The following is a 16,701-nucleotide window of genomic DNA, read 5'->3' on the forward strand; positions in this document are numbered from 1 at the left end:
TACCCACATTGGTTGGAAACAAAACTTAATGAAAATGATATTATATAACTGCCACTTGACAACTTACCAGTTTATCGAAGAAAGAACGCCATTTTCAAAACATTAAATTCATGTTCTAAGTCAAAACTCGAGAAAAATCGCTTCTCTAAGCTACCATTTCTTCGCCGCGGTCAGACATTATTCGATGCCGACAAACGCGTCAATTGAAACCATATCATTGGCGTCGCACTGAAGTGCGGCGACTAGTATGTAATACGTTTTTTTTCGCTTATGGGAGGAGAAGTTATTTTACGGATCAATGTATATATTTTTGTTCTCAGAATATCTTGCATAGTGGTGATTTTTGTGTGTAAATTAGTGTAAATAAGTACTGCAGTTGTGCCTATTACATTTACTACAACATTTATTGCCAATAATGCAAAGCTAATTGTTTTAATTAATAACTGATCACAGGGACTGGGCAATAATAAACGATCACAGGGATTTGGCAAATACGCGAACTGGTGAAACTTTCTGGTTTTTTATACAGTTATATTGCCATCGCATTAAATGTTAGGGGATGTAGCTCAGTGGCAGAGCGCTCGCTTTGCATGTGATAGGCCCAGGGTTCAATCCCCGCATCTCCCAAAAAGTATTTTCGCTACAATATTAAAAACAAATCAAATAAATCAAATAAAGCTCAATATAAACTTCAAGCAGTTAATTAATGGCATAATCGGCTTTTTAAAATAGCACACTTTTCACAATAACCAATAGCGACAGGTCAGATTATAGTAGGTTTTATAAAGATCTACGGCAAGTATTGCCATGAATCTCACATGATTATTCAATTATATATTTATATACTTTTTATAACACCTTTATTTCACAAACATTTGTTAATTTTAAAGAGGCATTGATTTATAAGGAATTGACCGGTGTATTATATTTTTAATATATTTATATTCACATGTTACTATGGATGTACTCGTTAGGGGATGTAGCTCAGTGGTAGAGCGCTCGCATCGCAAGTGAGAGGCCCCGGGTTCAATCCCCGGCATCTCCAAGTTTTGTACCATTTTCTGCCACAACATAAATAAACCCTGCCCCCCCCCCCCCAAAAAAAAAAATACCAATAAAAAAACAACAACAACAAAAACAACAACATCAACATCTACTAATAATTAGCCACATTGACACCTAATCACCATTTCAGTCACAACAAGATAGGTATTGATGCAAATCATCAAAGGGCGTCGGGAATTTCAGTGTAAAAGGCACTCAATGAAGTTACACGGAACGATTGTTTTCTTCTGTAAATATTAATATATTGGCCGATTATTTTAAACTAAATAGAAAAAGATACTGCTAAAACCATTATCTATGATTTTGTGTTATAACCCCCAATTAACCATTATCAAAGATGTTGTGTTATACCCCCCAAATAACCATTATCTATGATTTTGTGTTCTAACCCCCAAATATTTCATAGTTCATTTTATTTTCATTGGTTTCCCTTTTTACTGGCATCCGTGTGCAGTTTTCATTAATGGAACAGAACTGTGTAGGTTTTTAAAAATCTGCTTCATCTTGTACGCGTAATTTCATATTTTTCTCAACTTCAAGCGGAGATGATTCTGAACTTATTCTTACGTTGCTCATTTATGATAGGGGTTGAGTACTCATTGATATGAAAACACTGTAAAAGTTTTTATGTGTTTACGACCGACCCTCCCCCCTCTCACACATATATTTCATGGGCATAATAAAAACAAAAAATGGTTACAATAAAACAGTATAGTTATTTAAACTTAAATGTCTACATCAAAACAAAAGGTTAACATAGAAATAAAATAATTTGATTCTACTGGGGCTCGAACCTAGGGCCTCTCACATGTGAAGCGAGCGTGTAACCACTACACTACCAGTTATACCAGTATCCTTTTCTATTTTGTTTAAAATAATCGGCCAATATATTAATATTTACAGTAGAAAAAAAAATCGTTCCATGTAACTTCATTGAGTGCCCTTTACACTGAAATTCCTGACGCCCTTTGATGCTTTGCATCAATACTTATCTTGTACAATAGATCTAATGATTCTCACTGATCTACTTACTAGTCCTCCTCGAGTGTTATGTGCCTACTATGACATGTCCGTGCCGAATACGCTTTTGTTTTCCGCTTCATGGAAAACCGGGATTTAAAGACGTACGGGGCAGATAAGTTTCACGGTTACGCAATAGCTGTATGCTTTATCTGATGCTGGTATTCAAATAAAAATATTGAATATAAATTATGACTTAGAGACAAGAAATAGAGATACAGTGTGTTTTGTCGGAATTTTCGATATTCCTACGTAAGAGCGCAAAGTTCTTCTCGAATCCTTCAATTCAATCAGGCTGTCCGTGTTATGCAGTGGTTGGTACATGCGCTTAACACCTGGGCGACCCGCATTCAATGCCCGTTCCCGACCGCATGTGAGTTTGGTTAGTGATAACCATACCGTACATGAGGGGTTTCCTCTGGGTATTCCGGCTTCCCCTGACAACACACGACTAAACCAAAATTTGAAAACTTTCAGTAACAACGAAATGGCTGGAACTTGCAGCAATAATTCAAAATGCATACCAATTTTCGTGAGATCTTTAGAATATATTTTTTTTAAATAATATGTCACCTTTAAGTAAATGCGGCTGAATAAAAGAATCATGTTCATCCGTTCTTGTAGAGCGATATTACGGTCGCTAATCACGGACGCCACCACTATTTTGAGATGCATTATTAAACAAACCAATGCTGTTTCTGTGGTGGCGGTAAGGATCGAATGTTTTGAAAATACAATGAAAATTCCACAGAGTGAGTAGTTTAAATAGATCGCATTTGTTTTTAAAAAAAAGCGGACAAGAAAGTGCAATTCAGCGAAGATTAATTCATTCACAAATATACAGAAGCATACGATCACAATCCATCAGGGAAAATGAGAACCTTTTTTATACGCCGGTTTTTGAAAACGGGACGTATTATAGTTTCACCTTTGGCGGGCGGGCAGCGGGCGGGCGGCGGGCGGGCGGCGGGCGGCGTCCACAGCAGTGTCCGCTCTCTAAATCAAATAGTTTTCATCCGATCTTCACCAAACTTGGTCAGAAGTTGTGTCTAGACAATATCTAGGTCAAGTTCGAATATGGGTGATGCCGGGTCAAAAACTAGGTCACGGGGTCACTAAGTGCATTTCAAGGATTAAGTATGGTGTCCGCTCTCTAATTGAAGTAGTTTTCACCCGATCTACACCAAACTTGGTCAGAAGTTGTGTCTAGATGCTATGTAGGTCAATTTAAAATATGAGTCATGCCGGGTCAAAAACTAGGTCACGAGGTTACTTAGTGCATTTCAAACATTTAGCATGGTGTCCCCTGTCTAACTGAAGTAGTTTTCATCTGCTCTTCACCTTATTTGGTCAGAAGTTGTGTCTAGATGATATGTTGGTCAAGTTTGAATATGGGTCATGCTGGGTCAAAAACGAGGTCACGAGGTCACATGGTGCATTTCAGGCATTTAGCATGGTGTCTGCTCTCTAATTGAAGTAGTTTTCATCTGTTCTTCACCAAATTTAGTCAGATGTTACATCTTAATGATATCTAGGTCAAGTTCAAATATGGGTCATGCCGGCTCAATAACTAGGTCTTGAGGTCACTTAGTGCATTTCAAGCATTGAGCATGGTATCCAAAACCTTCGAACGGGCGTATCTTGTGACAGTTTGGCACTCTTGTTAAGTTGTGACATGATCGAGTTTTTATAAGCAAATCGATGATTTTGCCTTTGTGGCTAGCAAATTCTCACCCAATTAAATTGCTAACGGCATCAGACAATTGCTTTCATCATATACAAGTTGCTGCATTCATTAAAACAATGGCTTCTTGCCGATCTGATAGCTGATTTTACATCCTTTCAGAAGAATTATGTTCTGCGGTTGATGAAGAGCTGAAGTGGAACACTTGGTTTATAAATGGTATGTCTCAAAGTAAGTAATACTTTTAAAGGTTGTTTGTGTGTTGTGACTTTTAATCTTTAAAAAGCTATGATTGCGACGCTATGATTAGTAAGCAAACAATGCGACAAAGTATGTTTGGTTCGTATTTAATTTATTTCGATTTTTTTACTTTGCATTCAAGGGAAGCAACGCTTCAAAACATACTGTATTTTCAACATCGATTAGTCGCCCATCACACACGTTTCAAAGCTACATTTTTTACCCAAGAACGACAACTCTGCTAGGACTTTGGAAAAAAGTTAATACTATAATTATCCTCTTCACGATAATCATCATCATCATCATCATCATCATCATCATCATCATCATCATCATCATCATCATCATCATCATATCATCATCATCATCATCATCATCATCATCATCATCATCATCATCATCATCATCATCATCATTTTCGTCATCATCATCATCATCATCATCATCATCATCATCATCATCATCATCATCATCATCATCATCATCATCCCCACCACCATCAACCACCATCACATCCTCAACCTCACCCTCGTCGTCGTCATCATCATCTTCTTCACCTTCTTCTTCTCTCTCCTTTTTAATGTTTCCATTAAATGAAAAAGTCAATTTCTACTGTAGGTTTTGTTATCGACCTTTCAGAAATGTTTACAATTATTGATCCAGATATTTTCGACAAGTTTACTGCGTAGCTAATCATGGCATTTTGAACAAGGTTTTAAAATAAAATAAATTTAGAAGCACACGCATATAAATATATAAATAATGAAGTCAAACATATATAAAGAAAAGAAAACCTGTTCACAGCAGGAGTACCATTGTTCTAAATTCTAGAGTCATCAGTGACGTCATAATTCTACGAAAGCCTATTAGTACCACTTAAAATAAAAATAAAATAATGAAAAGTCGTATTAACGCGAAAAAAGGCGTACAAACGCTAAAATTGGCGTAATAACGCTAATAAACGTGTACTAACGCGAAATAAAGGCATAATAATGCGAAATAAAGGCGTACAAACGCTAAAAAGGCGTAATAACGCGAAATAAAGGCGTACAAACGCTAAAAAAGGCGTTATAACGCCAAACTGAAAGGCGTACAAACGCTAAAAAAGGCGTTATAACGCAAACTAAAAGGCGTACAAACGCTAAAATAGGCGTAATAATGCGAAATAAAGGCGTTATAATGCAAACTAAAAGGCGTACAAACGCTAAAAAAGGCGTTATAACGCCAAACTCAAAGGCGCACAAACGCTAAAAAAGGCGTTATAACGCTAAACTGAAAGGCGTACAAACGCTAAAAAAGGCGTAATAACGCCTTTTGTACTATATATAGCGATGACTCCCGCGATGACTTCTTTGAAGACATTTATTTAAACAAAAAGTGTTATGGATACAGTCGAGTTTATTGGATTTGTAAGGACAATATCAGTATCGGCTGCTGAGAAGATGGAATCAGAAAAGGTAAGCTATATATTATAATTATTATAAAAGTATATAGTTGTAGTGTCCGTTGCATAGGAGATTTAACAAATCTTGAATTTATTGAGTGATAAATTGTTTACTCCTATAAATATGAGGTCGATTTACATCGACCTCATATCGTTTAACGTTATTTTGCAATAGCATCGTTCCGACATGAATTCATGTCGGAAGCTTTAACGGCATCAAATTCATATAACAGCACAGAATAATCATGCAATAAATTATTAAACATTAAATATAAACATTATTTTACTAATTGCATTAGAAAAATGTTTATACAAACTTACAAGTAATGATAGTCCAGACCTTAAAACACTACCACTGTTCAAATTCCATATTGTTGCCATATAGCACTGTGTAAATTGAAAGTTGCATAATGTTACCTCATTGGTCGGTTATAAATACATTGTTTCTCTATATATTGTATTCGATTTAGACGAAAATAATAATTTACGTGGAATGTCATATTAGTTTTCCATTAAAACTTTGATCTTGCCGTGTGTGTTTATGGACGTTATTAATTATGTTATACTTATTTTTGTATTTAATTAAAAATTAGAACGTGTAGCCCTTTTTGTTAACCGTTTTTAGCAAACGATTCGCGGCTTAATAAGACACGGAAAATAGTTAAAGCGACACTTTCATTTAAAGGTTTAATGTGAACAATATTAAATGAAACCTTTTTTTGGTATTAATATATTTTATTGACAGGTTAAATTCGATACTTGAAAAGGTGTTTAGTCTTTAAAGAGATGTCGCTGATATTGTTAATTTCAATAACTGTTAATATGCTTAATGTTGTATAAGAAATTGAATAGTTTCACTGAGTTGTATTCCCGCCTAAAATCCGATATCGTAAAACGCGCAACGGTTAAGAATAAGGTCTGAATAAGTTTAAGTATTCAGATCCGAATATCAGCAGCTGTGCCAGCTGGGAAGCCCCGTTTTGGCTTTAACAACCGCAAGCGAAACAACATACTTTTTTAAGTCTTGCACTTAGACTCCATGATCACAAGTATAGGTCCCTGCTGTGGCGTATGACACCATAGTGTTATTTAGTATTGGTCGGCACAGTATCTGATCATAACGAGATAATTGGTTTGTGCTGAACACAGGGGCAATAAAACCACAGATCTATCAATAAACAAGATTATTGAGATATCTTTTATTGAACACCGCGATAAAAATGCTCAAACCACGGACTCTAGATTACCGGTACACGGATAAGAAACATGGCAACATTCTCAGAATCATCACTGCTATAAGTGTAATCACCTAACAATTCGTCTAAAAATACTTTATATATTTGAGTTGCAGACGATGTACTGTTGTATAAGTCTGAATAAACTATCTGTCTGCCTGTCTAAATCTAAGCCGTCATCGTCCCAGTGAAAAAAATCTGATTTTGAATAGTTGGACATGATGCCCTGATGTCAAAATACGAAATGACCCGCGTAACACCGACCGTGATTTTCAAGAATCTTTAATAAATTGATAATTTAAGGTAAATAACATTTCACATAATTATACATAATTCCGTCGTTGATAATTAACAGCAAACGATGAATGTTTTTGACACCCATTTTATTTCAAGTATGCATGCAAAGCCGAATCAAATCGTGAGGGTCCGCTATATACGCTGTTTCATCATAAAAACACCCTTTCTGTGTTATAAACAAGAGCTGAAATCGTTAATTTATTAAGATTTATTTATAATAAGCTTTATTGATATGTTTCGTGAACAAAATATTACAATATATTCCATAAACATATAATAATCATGGCAAAGGAAATTCAATGGCCGGTTTCTAAACAAAAGCATAATCGCCAAGACCGTAGCATCAGTTCAGTGCGTTAGGAACGCGCGCTACTTTCTTCCGCCTTCATTCCTTAATTACTTTCGTTTTTAAACAATGTTTTTCTATCGTATACAGAATTCTATTCTCCTAAGCAAGATGTACTTTTTAAAACTGAACTCCAAATATCAACGCTACAAATTGGTATTAAGTACGAAAATGTCAACCGTAAATCTAGATTCTAAAACTCCAAAACGGTATGATATTTGCAAAAGTTAAAGTTATAACTCGCCGGGCTGTCGAAATCAGAAGAACGCTACAAATTGGTATTAAGTACGAACATGTCAACCGTAAATCTAGATTCTAAAATCCAAAACGGTATGATATTTGCAACTTATTATTTAAGTTAAATTAATAAATCGCCGGGCTGTCGAAATCAGAAGAAAAACTTAATATATATTCATATATCTGTTTACTACGAAACGTAAGCTTTCTAATGATATATAATTTGTCAAAATCGGCCGAGAAATGAAACTATAATTCAACAAAAGACGTGAGTGGGTACATCAAAATGTATAACCTCGGCGCTTCGCTGTACGCTAATTGTACAAGATCGATAGCCACAACACGATAAAACGCGCGTTGGTAAAACATAAAATGTGTATTTCTTGTTTTTATCTCGCTATAAATCCATTAATAACAACTGGAATATACTAAAACGTATATTTTTTTAAAGAGGAATTAATAAGCAACAAGATAACGTATAAACCAATAAAATCGGATGAATAGTTTTTGCATAAGATTGAATTTACTACAGTAAGGGTCAAATACTCGATTCATCTCCTATCAATATACACTCCGTGATACAACTGGTAGTTTTAACACACACATATAGGTTTCATTTAATTAAAGAGTACAGAAATCTAAAAAGTGATGTGGTTTGTTGTACAACAACAATTGGTTATGTGTAACCTATTCAAAAAATAATTTCGTTCAAAATAATTCAATGTAATTCTATAAACGACAAACACACTTCGTGTGTTGTGTATGTTTATTTTTAAAAATGTACATAAGTAGTTTAAAAGCACAATTTTTACACATTTAAGAGGTAATCGCTTACATTTATGTCTAATTAATGATAATTTTATGCATTAGCAAAGATTTAACGAGAAAACCTGAAGTTTAAGTTGAACTCAATTTGCTATAGGAAAACGACGGTAGCCGTTTAGACGTAAGCGGGGTAGCTTACGTCTAATTATTTGGACTAATAAATTGTTATGTAATGTCATTTGTGTGTTTTTCTTAATGCTCCATATTAATGGCTTATCATTGTTGAATGCAAGTGAACATTAATGACAAGCTATCTAACTTTCCTTGATATGTTGCTATTACAAAGTCATGTATTTAAAAAAGTAAAAGTAACAATATAACTTACCATTTACTGTTTCATCATCGTCGAATGGACGAATATCGTCAGCAAAGTTGAGGAAGTCTAAAATGTAAATACATGAACATCATTGAAATATATATAAAAAATATATTTAAATATTATTAAAAGTAACAATATTATGTATTCCCCTTAAGTAGCCTCATTTGCCTTGGCAAACTGACCTACGCCAATGTCGGAGTCGTGGAGATGTCACATACAAGAGCATGTAACACTTTTATAAACAAACGCATGATTTCTCAGATTATAAGCATACTTGCAAGAAAGGAAATTAATAGTACGATTATAATGCCAATTTCTCGCTAATCATTAAAGGCATTTGCGTACATAGTATTGATTATTTTAGTATCCATTAACCTACGAAAAAAAATGAACTCTTCCAAAAGACTACACAATCTAGAAAATTCTATGCATAGAAGCGTGTAATGTTTATCAGTGACAGTGTGATTTTTAAGCGACATGGAGGCACATGGAATGTGTTTTGTTTCTTGCAAAGGAAGTTAAAATAAATTGGATATAATTACCATCCAGTTGGAGCAGCTCAACAAATCCTGTTGCGCTGCGCACTGCACCTAACGAGAATAAAAATATGTATGGATTAAAATGGAATTATGTGAATATATTGAATGAAAGGTAAGAATAGTTAGATACATGTATGTAGCTGGCACAGAAAAATTACGCACTCGACAGTGTAAGTCTTTTCAGTGGTTTATGATTTAGGTATAATCTAATTGTGTTGTATTTATAAATTAGGTACAATTGCAGTGGAGCTTTCATAATCAATATAGTTAATTTTTTTTAAATAATTAAGTACGCGGGTGGTCACATACCGATGGTGGTTTCGGATTGAGAAGCACCCGGAATCCCACTGAAGGACGGCGTTTCCTTTATTGTTTCAATGATTGACATCGTTACCGTGTCTGCGGCTTTCATCGGTTGTCCGCCACCCGTCTGCCGGGCGTTTTTTCGCTCCATCGTAAGCGACTCTCTGGCCTTCGAGACCATTTTCCGATATTTTTCTAAATAAATAACACACAATAAAATTACTGATTACATAATTGTGTCTTATTCTATCTCGGCAACATATTACAATCAGTCACTCTCGCAATTTGAAACTTGTCAGATATTTACGGAAAATGCTAATTGTTCATTTCTGAAATTGAAGGAATGACAATAAGCTCTATAAATTTTTGTAATTATGCATAATCTCTATATAATAGTCTCTAGAAATTGTATACGGATTCATATTGCGTTTCAAACGGCGCTATGATTACATGCGCACGGACGTTGATCTTCGACTTCGGCATGTGGAATACTAACACCTAAATACATCAGTTAAGTATTAATAAATACATATATTTACATATCTCATATTAACGAATGGCCGAAAAATATCAATGTTGGCGTTCGCATACCTTTCACGTCGTCAATCGTGCGACACGCACGACCGACGGAATTCACTTTTTCCGTTATTTCGGCCCACGCCCCATCTTGAATTTTCTTGGTGACTGGTGTTGAGCCGCTTGAAAATTTCTTTGTCAAAACTTTGTCAAATTTCATAACACCTTCACGGATTAGAGCAGTTTCCTCATGGGAAAAATTAACTGAACGTTTTTTACGAAGCGAAAGCGTTTCAGCCATTTTGTTGTCGTCTGAAATGACACTTTCCGCGAAACCGTCTTGACCGGAACCAGATTAAATATGCATTGTGGGTTTTTTATGTTTGGCTAACTTTAACCAAATCGGATAAAGATATCCAATGCGACTTGCATTTTTATACAATAGGATAACCACGTTGGATAACATATCCAAAAACGGATAAAGTTAACCAAAGGTTATCTTTTGGATTGGCTAAAGTTATCCATATTTATACAATTGGCTGCTGGTCCCCAATCTATTTATGACGTATCTTATGTGACGTCATTTCGATGGCGAAACATTTTGGTACTTGGTGGTTTTTTAACAGTAAAATATTTATTACAGTGCTCATCGAACGAATCCAAAACGTATTTAAGATTGTGTGTTTGTCATGTTTAACACCTTAGGAATAGACACTGGAAGTGTATCGTTGTAACTTTATTGTTGTTAGCATTGGGTTAGTTGCCATTGAGGTAAGCGTGTCGTTTATAAATAATTTAGTTTTTATGACTCATGTCAAAGCTTAAATAATGGCATTAATCTATTCTACAGCACAGTTTCAGCTGCAATCGATATTTTAATTATCCAAATAATGTACTACGTGTAATTATAATTATTTCCGATTATTTTTCCACCGCGCGTGACAGCTATATTTCAGCATTGCCGAAATAAAGGAAAATCTAGTCCACAGTGGTTTATTTCGACAATGCACGTATGAAAATGGGATAAATTATGGTTATTTGAAATTACTTTGACTTTAAATGCTCAAAAAAGGGCAATAAAGTTCAGTTCATCAGGTCACATGAAACCATTTAATATGGCCCGTTTGTTGTTAAATTGCTGATTAACATACTTATTAAAAGTTCATTTCCTTATCTTCCCACAGTCATTTCTGGAGTTGTCTACAACAAACTCATAAAATCTCCTTATTGTTTGTTAAAGGGTTTATGATTAATTATCTCTTTCTTCCGAGGACATCAATTTGGTTATGTTTATTAAATGTTTTACACCATTTTCAACAATTCTTCAGTTATATCATGGCGACAGTTCATCTTTTCTTTGTCCCTAGGACACAAACCAGTACTAGGCTAGGAAAAAGTGCCTTGTTCAGTGCACTCCACTATGACCAGCGAAGTTCTGAATTGAAGCCTGGTCTCCCGGATGAATTCAGGCTTCTTGACCACTCTTCCATGTAGGACCCCTCACTTTGGACCCTTTACAAAATGTGTATGGGGTATTGTGTAAACCCATATACATATATGTATTCATTTAAACATGTTTGTATCTAAGATACTTCAGAAACTATTGTGAAAAGGGATAGGACTCTATACATTATTGTTGAGATGAGCTGAAATTGCTCAAGATGAGCAATTTATACTTATCCGGTTATCCCACAATGCTTTATATCATACCACTTCATTTTATTTATGGTCTGTTATAATTTTGATTGTCGTCTGAAACCTTCTTCAATTTGAGACAGTCCAAAATGTGTCGTTTGGTAAAGACTTAAGATGTGCAAGTTCTCCTTTTTGCATGCTTTCAATGACTAATGATGATATTAACTTGTTCATAAAGGTGTTAAACACATGTAATTAATGAAAGAATAATGTATCTTCAATATATTGTTGTATTTATGCACTTTACAATACTTTAGTCACAAAAGAGATAGATAGATAGATATATAGATATGTATATATACATGGATATGTATATATTTTAAAATATTAAAATTGCATTGTTGTAATTGGCAAAACTTGTTTGTGACAAGCCCTGTCAAAAATCTTTGGGGCTAACTTTGAATCTTTTCCATGGCATTCTATACTATAGTGTTTTAACTTTATCTCTAATAAAATGCCATCTGGCACCTTTGTAGCAGATAGCATTTTGAAAACATTTAGACAATTGAAGAATTTGCTTATCTTGAGAAAGTCTCCTTTTGTCGAAATGTTTTCAACTTCAATTATTTAAATATACATTTTTTCAAATAGTTGTCTGCCTTTTTTTTTTAATTGAACTAGGTCATCTGTTTATTTTAACTTAATGTCATCTGCTACAGATTTGATAAAACAGGGAAAAGGTTAACATACTATTTACTCCAGCTTATCTCTGTTGTCACAAGCTTGTCTTGCATAATTTTTCATGGACATTAGGGGTCTTTGCTTCCTTAGATAATAGAACAAACTACTTTTTTTGCACCTCATTAAGAGTGAACAAATGTCATTTATTTAAAGAAAATGTAGGGATTTCAAATGAGATGAATTCATTTTTACCCTTTACCAAATGACACATTTTAGACCTTTACAAATTGAAAGAGATTGCAGGCGACAAATACAACTGTAATGGAAAAGTAAGAACTTGGTTGGATATGGTAGAAATCATTGTATTAAAAGGAGAAATCGCTCATTATGAAAAAATTCTCCTTTTGTCACAATTATCTCTAGAGTCGTCTGCAACAAACCCGTAAAATCCTGTTATTGTTTGGTAAAGGGTGAAATTAATGAAAGGGACATTAAGGATGAATTTTCAAAGCATTCTTGCAGAAAAGAAGAATTGTGGTTTTATAGTTTATGATGATTAACACATACTTCCTATTTGGCAACAAAGGGATGTATCTTCAGTTTGTCACAATCTATGGATGCATCCTTTTGAGATCAAACCCACAATAAACATTTTAAATCATGTTAACTCATTTATACCTCTTAGGATATTTTGCAACTTTGACTTAATGTTTTCAGATTACATATTATAGCATATTGGATTTACTGGGTTTTGTTAATAAAAAGGTAACATTGTGACAAAATGAGAAATTGCTCATCATAGAGCAATTTCCCTTTTGTCACAAAGCTTTCAAATGCCAAATGCAAGAGAAAAAAGGCATCTGCAGCGACCAAGAGTTAGTTTAAGATTAATGTTTTAATAGACTTATAATAATATTGTTGAATATTTGTTATGAGTCAGAAAACCCTAAATACTTATAAACTAATAAAATGTTTAATTCTTGTTTTCATCAACTTTTACACCTGAAATTCTGATTTATTTAATTTAACAGCAGATGATTGCACACTTGGTCTTCCAATTATCTGTCAATAAAATGTATTAAGAATCTCAAACAATTACAAATATATACCCAGTAGTATCAGCCTGTTACAAAATTCATATACAAAGACCATAAAACAATGATAGTAATGGCTTTGCTCCATGGTGGTATTGTTAATTGGAACAGCATTATAGCCAGATTCAGATTAAAAACTGGTAGGTAGTACTGGTTGGGATACTGGAAGATATTTATGTTAAATTACCCAGTGATGTAACTGAATATTTGATGAAGACAAAAACCTCATTCTAATAATCAAACAATTTATCATTTAATCCAAAGTAGATCAAAGTCTATTATCTTTTACTGTATTGGGCAAAACAATTTATTTTTAAAAAAAATGCTAATACATGTACCTTATAAGAAAACTGCGTGTTTACTCTTAAACAAACTACTCATGTGTGTACTGTCCTAAACTGAAAGATTTTGCAGACAGAATTATAAATTGTACCTGAATTATATACAAAATGTTGCTTTGGTAGAGTAGAAATCAGTGCGGAACAAAGAAAAAATGCTCATTTTGAACAATGTCTCATTTTCTCACAGTGATTTAGAGTTTTCTGCTACAAATTTGTAAAAACTTGTTAGTATAATTTGACAAATGGTTAAAATAACTGAAGGAAAACATTGAGACCAAACGAGACTATTGCCTCATTTTAGGCAAGACTAACCTTTTTATGCCCCCCCCCCCAAAAAAAAATTGGGGGGGGAGGGGCATACAGTTTTTAGACTGTTCTTCCGTCCGTCCTTCTGTCCGTCAGTCCGGTACCTTGTCCGGAGCATAATACAAAAACTATAAGCGGTAGCAACACCAAACTTCATATGTAGATAGATCTCGATGAGGAGAGGTGCAGTTTACAAGAACCATAACTCCCATTTGAATACTTTGGGAGTTATTGCCCTTTGTTATTTTTCATAATTAAATTTTGTCCGGAGCAAAATACAAAAACTATAAGAGATATCAACACCAAACTTCATAGGTAGATAGATCTTGATGAGGAATAATGAGTCATTTGCAAAAGGGTCTTAAGACATGGAGACACATGATTTTAAACAATGCATGAATTCTTTATTACAACTTGTTCTCTGTAACAAAATGAAACCGTCCTTTACTGTCAAGAACTACACAGTGACCTTTATACACATGCATTTGTTGGGCAATGTACTCCACAAATTGCACAGTGATTTCTGCTGTTTAATTTGGAAATTGTTTTGTGAATAATGTCTCCTGAAATTCTTCCTTATACAAGTTGGTTTCAGTGGCAGTCTCTTGATTCTGAATAGCAGTGACCTCTAATCTTTGGGTTTTCACTCGATCATCCTTCAACAGCACATATCTGTCACTGCAAGTAGATTAAATAAGAAATGATCATTTAAAAGGATCAGCTAACTACAGTCAAACCTGTTGTATGCAGCCAGTGAAGGGACAGGGCAACAGTGGCTGCATACGACAGATTGGCGTTGTTGTATGACATATTTGAATTCAAAATACAAATACGCAATAAATTAATAAAGCCTTTTAATTATAGAGGATGAAACATACCCCTTTGTAGCCAATATACTGTGAAGTTAAATGCATTGTTCTCTGTCTGGGGTCACGAAACCCATTGTTTATAGACAGGTATATTTAGGACAACTGACCACTATACACATGTCACTTAAGTCTTTGTGTACATTCCTGTCAATGAAGGGTGGTTGCTGGCCACATACGACAGAATAGTGCTTAAAACAAGACAAGACAAGTGAAGACTTAAAATGCATGGACGAGCTTTAATTGGCCACATATGGCAGGTTGTCTGCTTAGCACAGGTGGTCGCTAGGTCAGCTTTAACTGTATATATCAAATACATTTTGGAGGAATACCTTTATGCATAATGGATCCTTAAATATCAAAGATCAGATAATTGTAAAAGCTTTTAATTTCAACACACTGTAGCAAAAAGATATCTGGTGAAACATAAAAAGTCTTGTCATTTTGCACATGATTGACTCTAAATACAGTGCTAAGACTTTGTATTCAACCCATTGGACCCCTGTAATATTGCAGTCATCAATGTTAGTAGCAGTTTTAATGTCATGGGACATTTAACTAGCACACATTACATTGAGTTTAAACGTGACAATTAAGTTGACTTTCAAAAGAAATTATGAAGAGCGTTGTCAACAAACTGCAACACTGGGATAATACCACTGCCCATTCAGACATTAAACAATACAGAGAATACGAATAATACAAACCTTTTTTAAACCAAATTAACACATTTGCACGACAGAGATGTTGGTTTGCCCACAGGAGCTTGAAATTCTATAAATAAATAACGTCTATGAACATAATTAAATACCTCACCACCCCACCTCTCTATATAAAAATATAGAGAAGTGGGGTGTGTGGGTGTGGTATTTTCATTTTTGCCTGAAGGTGAATGGCGCTTTCAATACACAACACACCTCTCACTAAATACCTAAAGACACCCTGTAGCAGGATGAAAATTGCAGGCCCTCTTGTATCCAAATAACGATATATTTAAAGGTAGACAATCAGGGATTATCAGAAAAATTCATAATTTTAAATGTGAAAAAAATGTTATTTTCCTGTATTTTAAGCCTATATTATTTCATTGATCCCATTTATGCTCTCCACTAAAAATTGTTTTATGTCACGAAAAACCTCCAGCTTCGGGTATTTTATTCTACGACGTAACATAGGTTTGATTAAAATTGTTTTCCCGCTAAAAGCGCGCAACGCATTTTGGGTTAAAATGTTATCACATGACTCTTTCCCGCCTCACCCCATGGCTCGCGGATAGTCGGAATGCGGAGCATTTCTATATTTGATGACGTATTTCTATATTTGATGACGTAGATAATGCGACATTAACGTCATTTTATTCGTCATGTTTGTTTTTGAAAAATACTACGATTGCCATATATGGAAATAAGGTATCTTACCTACTTTCTGATAGGTTGCTTTTGATATACATAGCCGCAGTCAGATTATCAACATGGTGATCGTTCGCGGGCACTGGTAAAATGTACTATTTATAGATATCTATTTTTAAAGATGGATTCTCCTTTCGTTTTCGGCGCTGAATTTTAAAATCACTAATTTCTCCGATTTTACGTTTGTCGTAAACAAATCTCTTCTTCGATCCGTATATATAAACTTGTATTTTCCTCTTTCTCGTAAAGTGTTTTAGCTTCGGAGTTAGCTTCCGACGATTTCTCCTACTTGATTTCCT

At 34.5% G+C, this 16,701-nt stretch overlaps 1 protein-coding gene and 1 non-coding gene across 2 annotated transcripts; one reads left to right on the forward strand and one right to left on the reverse strand.

The window, feature by feature from the left end:
* Positions 1-973: 973 nt before the first annotated feature.
* Positions 974-1,045, forward strand: Trnaa-cgc (transfer RNA alanine (anticodon CGC)). The gene has a single exon. It is a non-coding gene; the product is annotated as a tRNA-Ala (tRNA).
* Positions 1,046-4,191: 3,146 nt separating this feature from the next.
* Positions 4,192-10,315, reverse strand: LOC127854657 (uncharacterized). Its single transcript, XM_052389719.1, has 5 exons — positions 10,146-10,315; positions 9,561-9,749; positions 9,255-9,302; positions 8,719-8,775; positions 4,192-4,256 (listed from the first exon to the last, which is right to left on the reverse strand). Exons 1-5 carry the CDS (start codon positions 10,288-10,290, stop codon positions 4,192-4,194), a joined length of 504 nt encoding a protein of 167 aa, XP_052245679.1. The 5' UTR covers positions 10,291-10,315.
* Positions 10,316-16,701: the final 6,386 nt, after the last annotated feature.

The sequence above is a fragment of the Dreissena polymorpha genome, chromosome 13 (genome assembly GCF_020536995.1).
Source record: "Dreissena polymorpha isolate Duluth1 chromosome 13, UMN_Dpol_1.0, whole genome shotgun sequence".
In the NCBI taxonomy this organism is placed as follows: domain Eukaryota; kingdom Metazoa; phylum Mollusca; class Bivalvia; order Myida; family Dreissenidae; genus Dreissena; species Dreissena polymorpha.

Bases quoted from the DNA above. Each gene is read 5' to 3' on its own strand.
- LOC127854657 (XM_052389719.1), bottom strand. From the start codon at position 10,290: ATGAAATTTGACAAAGTTTTGACAAAGAAATTTTCAAGCGGCTCAACA. The intron at 8,776-9,254 runs GTAATTATATCC...TTTACATTTTAG, and splicing joins TGAGCTGCTCCAACTGGATG to ACTTCCTCAACTTTGCTGAC. The intron at 4,257-8,718 runs GTAAGTTATATT...TTTTTTCCAAAG, and splicing joins CGATGATGAAACAGTAAATG to TCCTAGCAGAGTTGTCGTTC.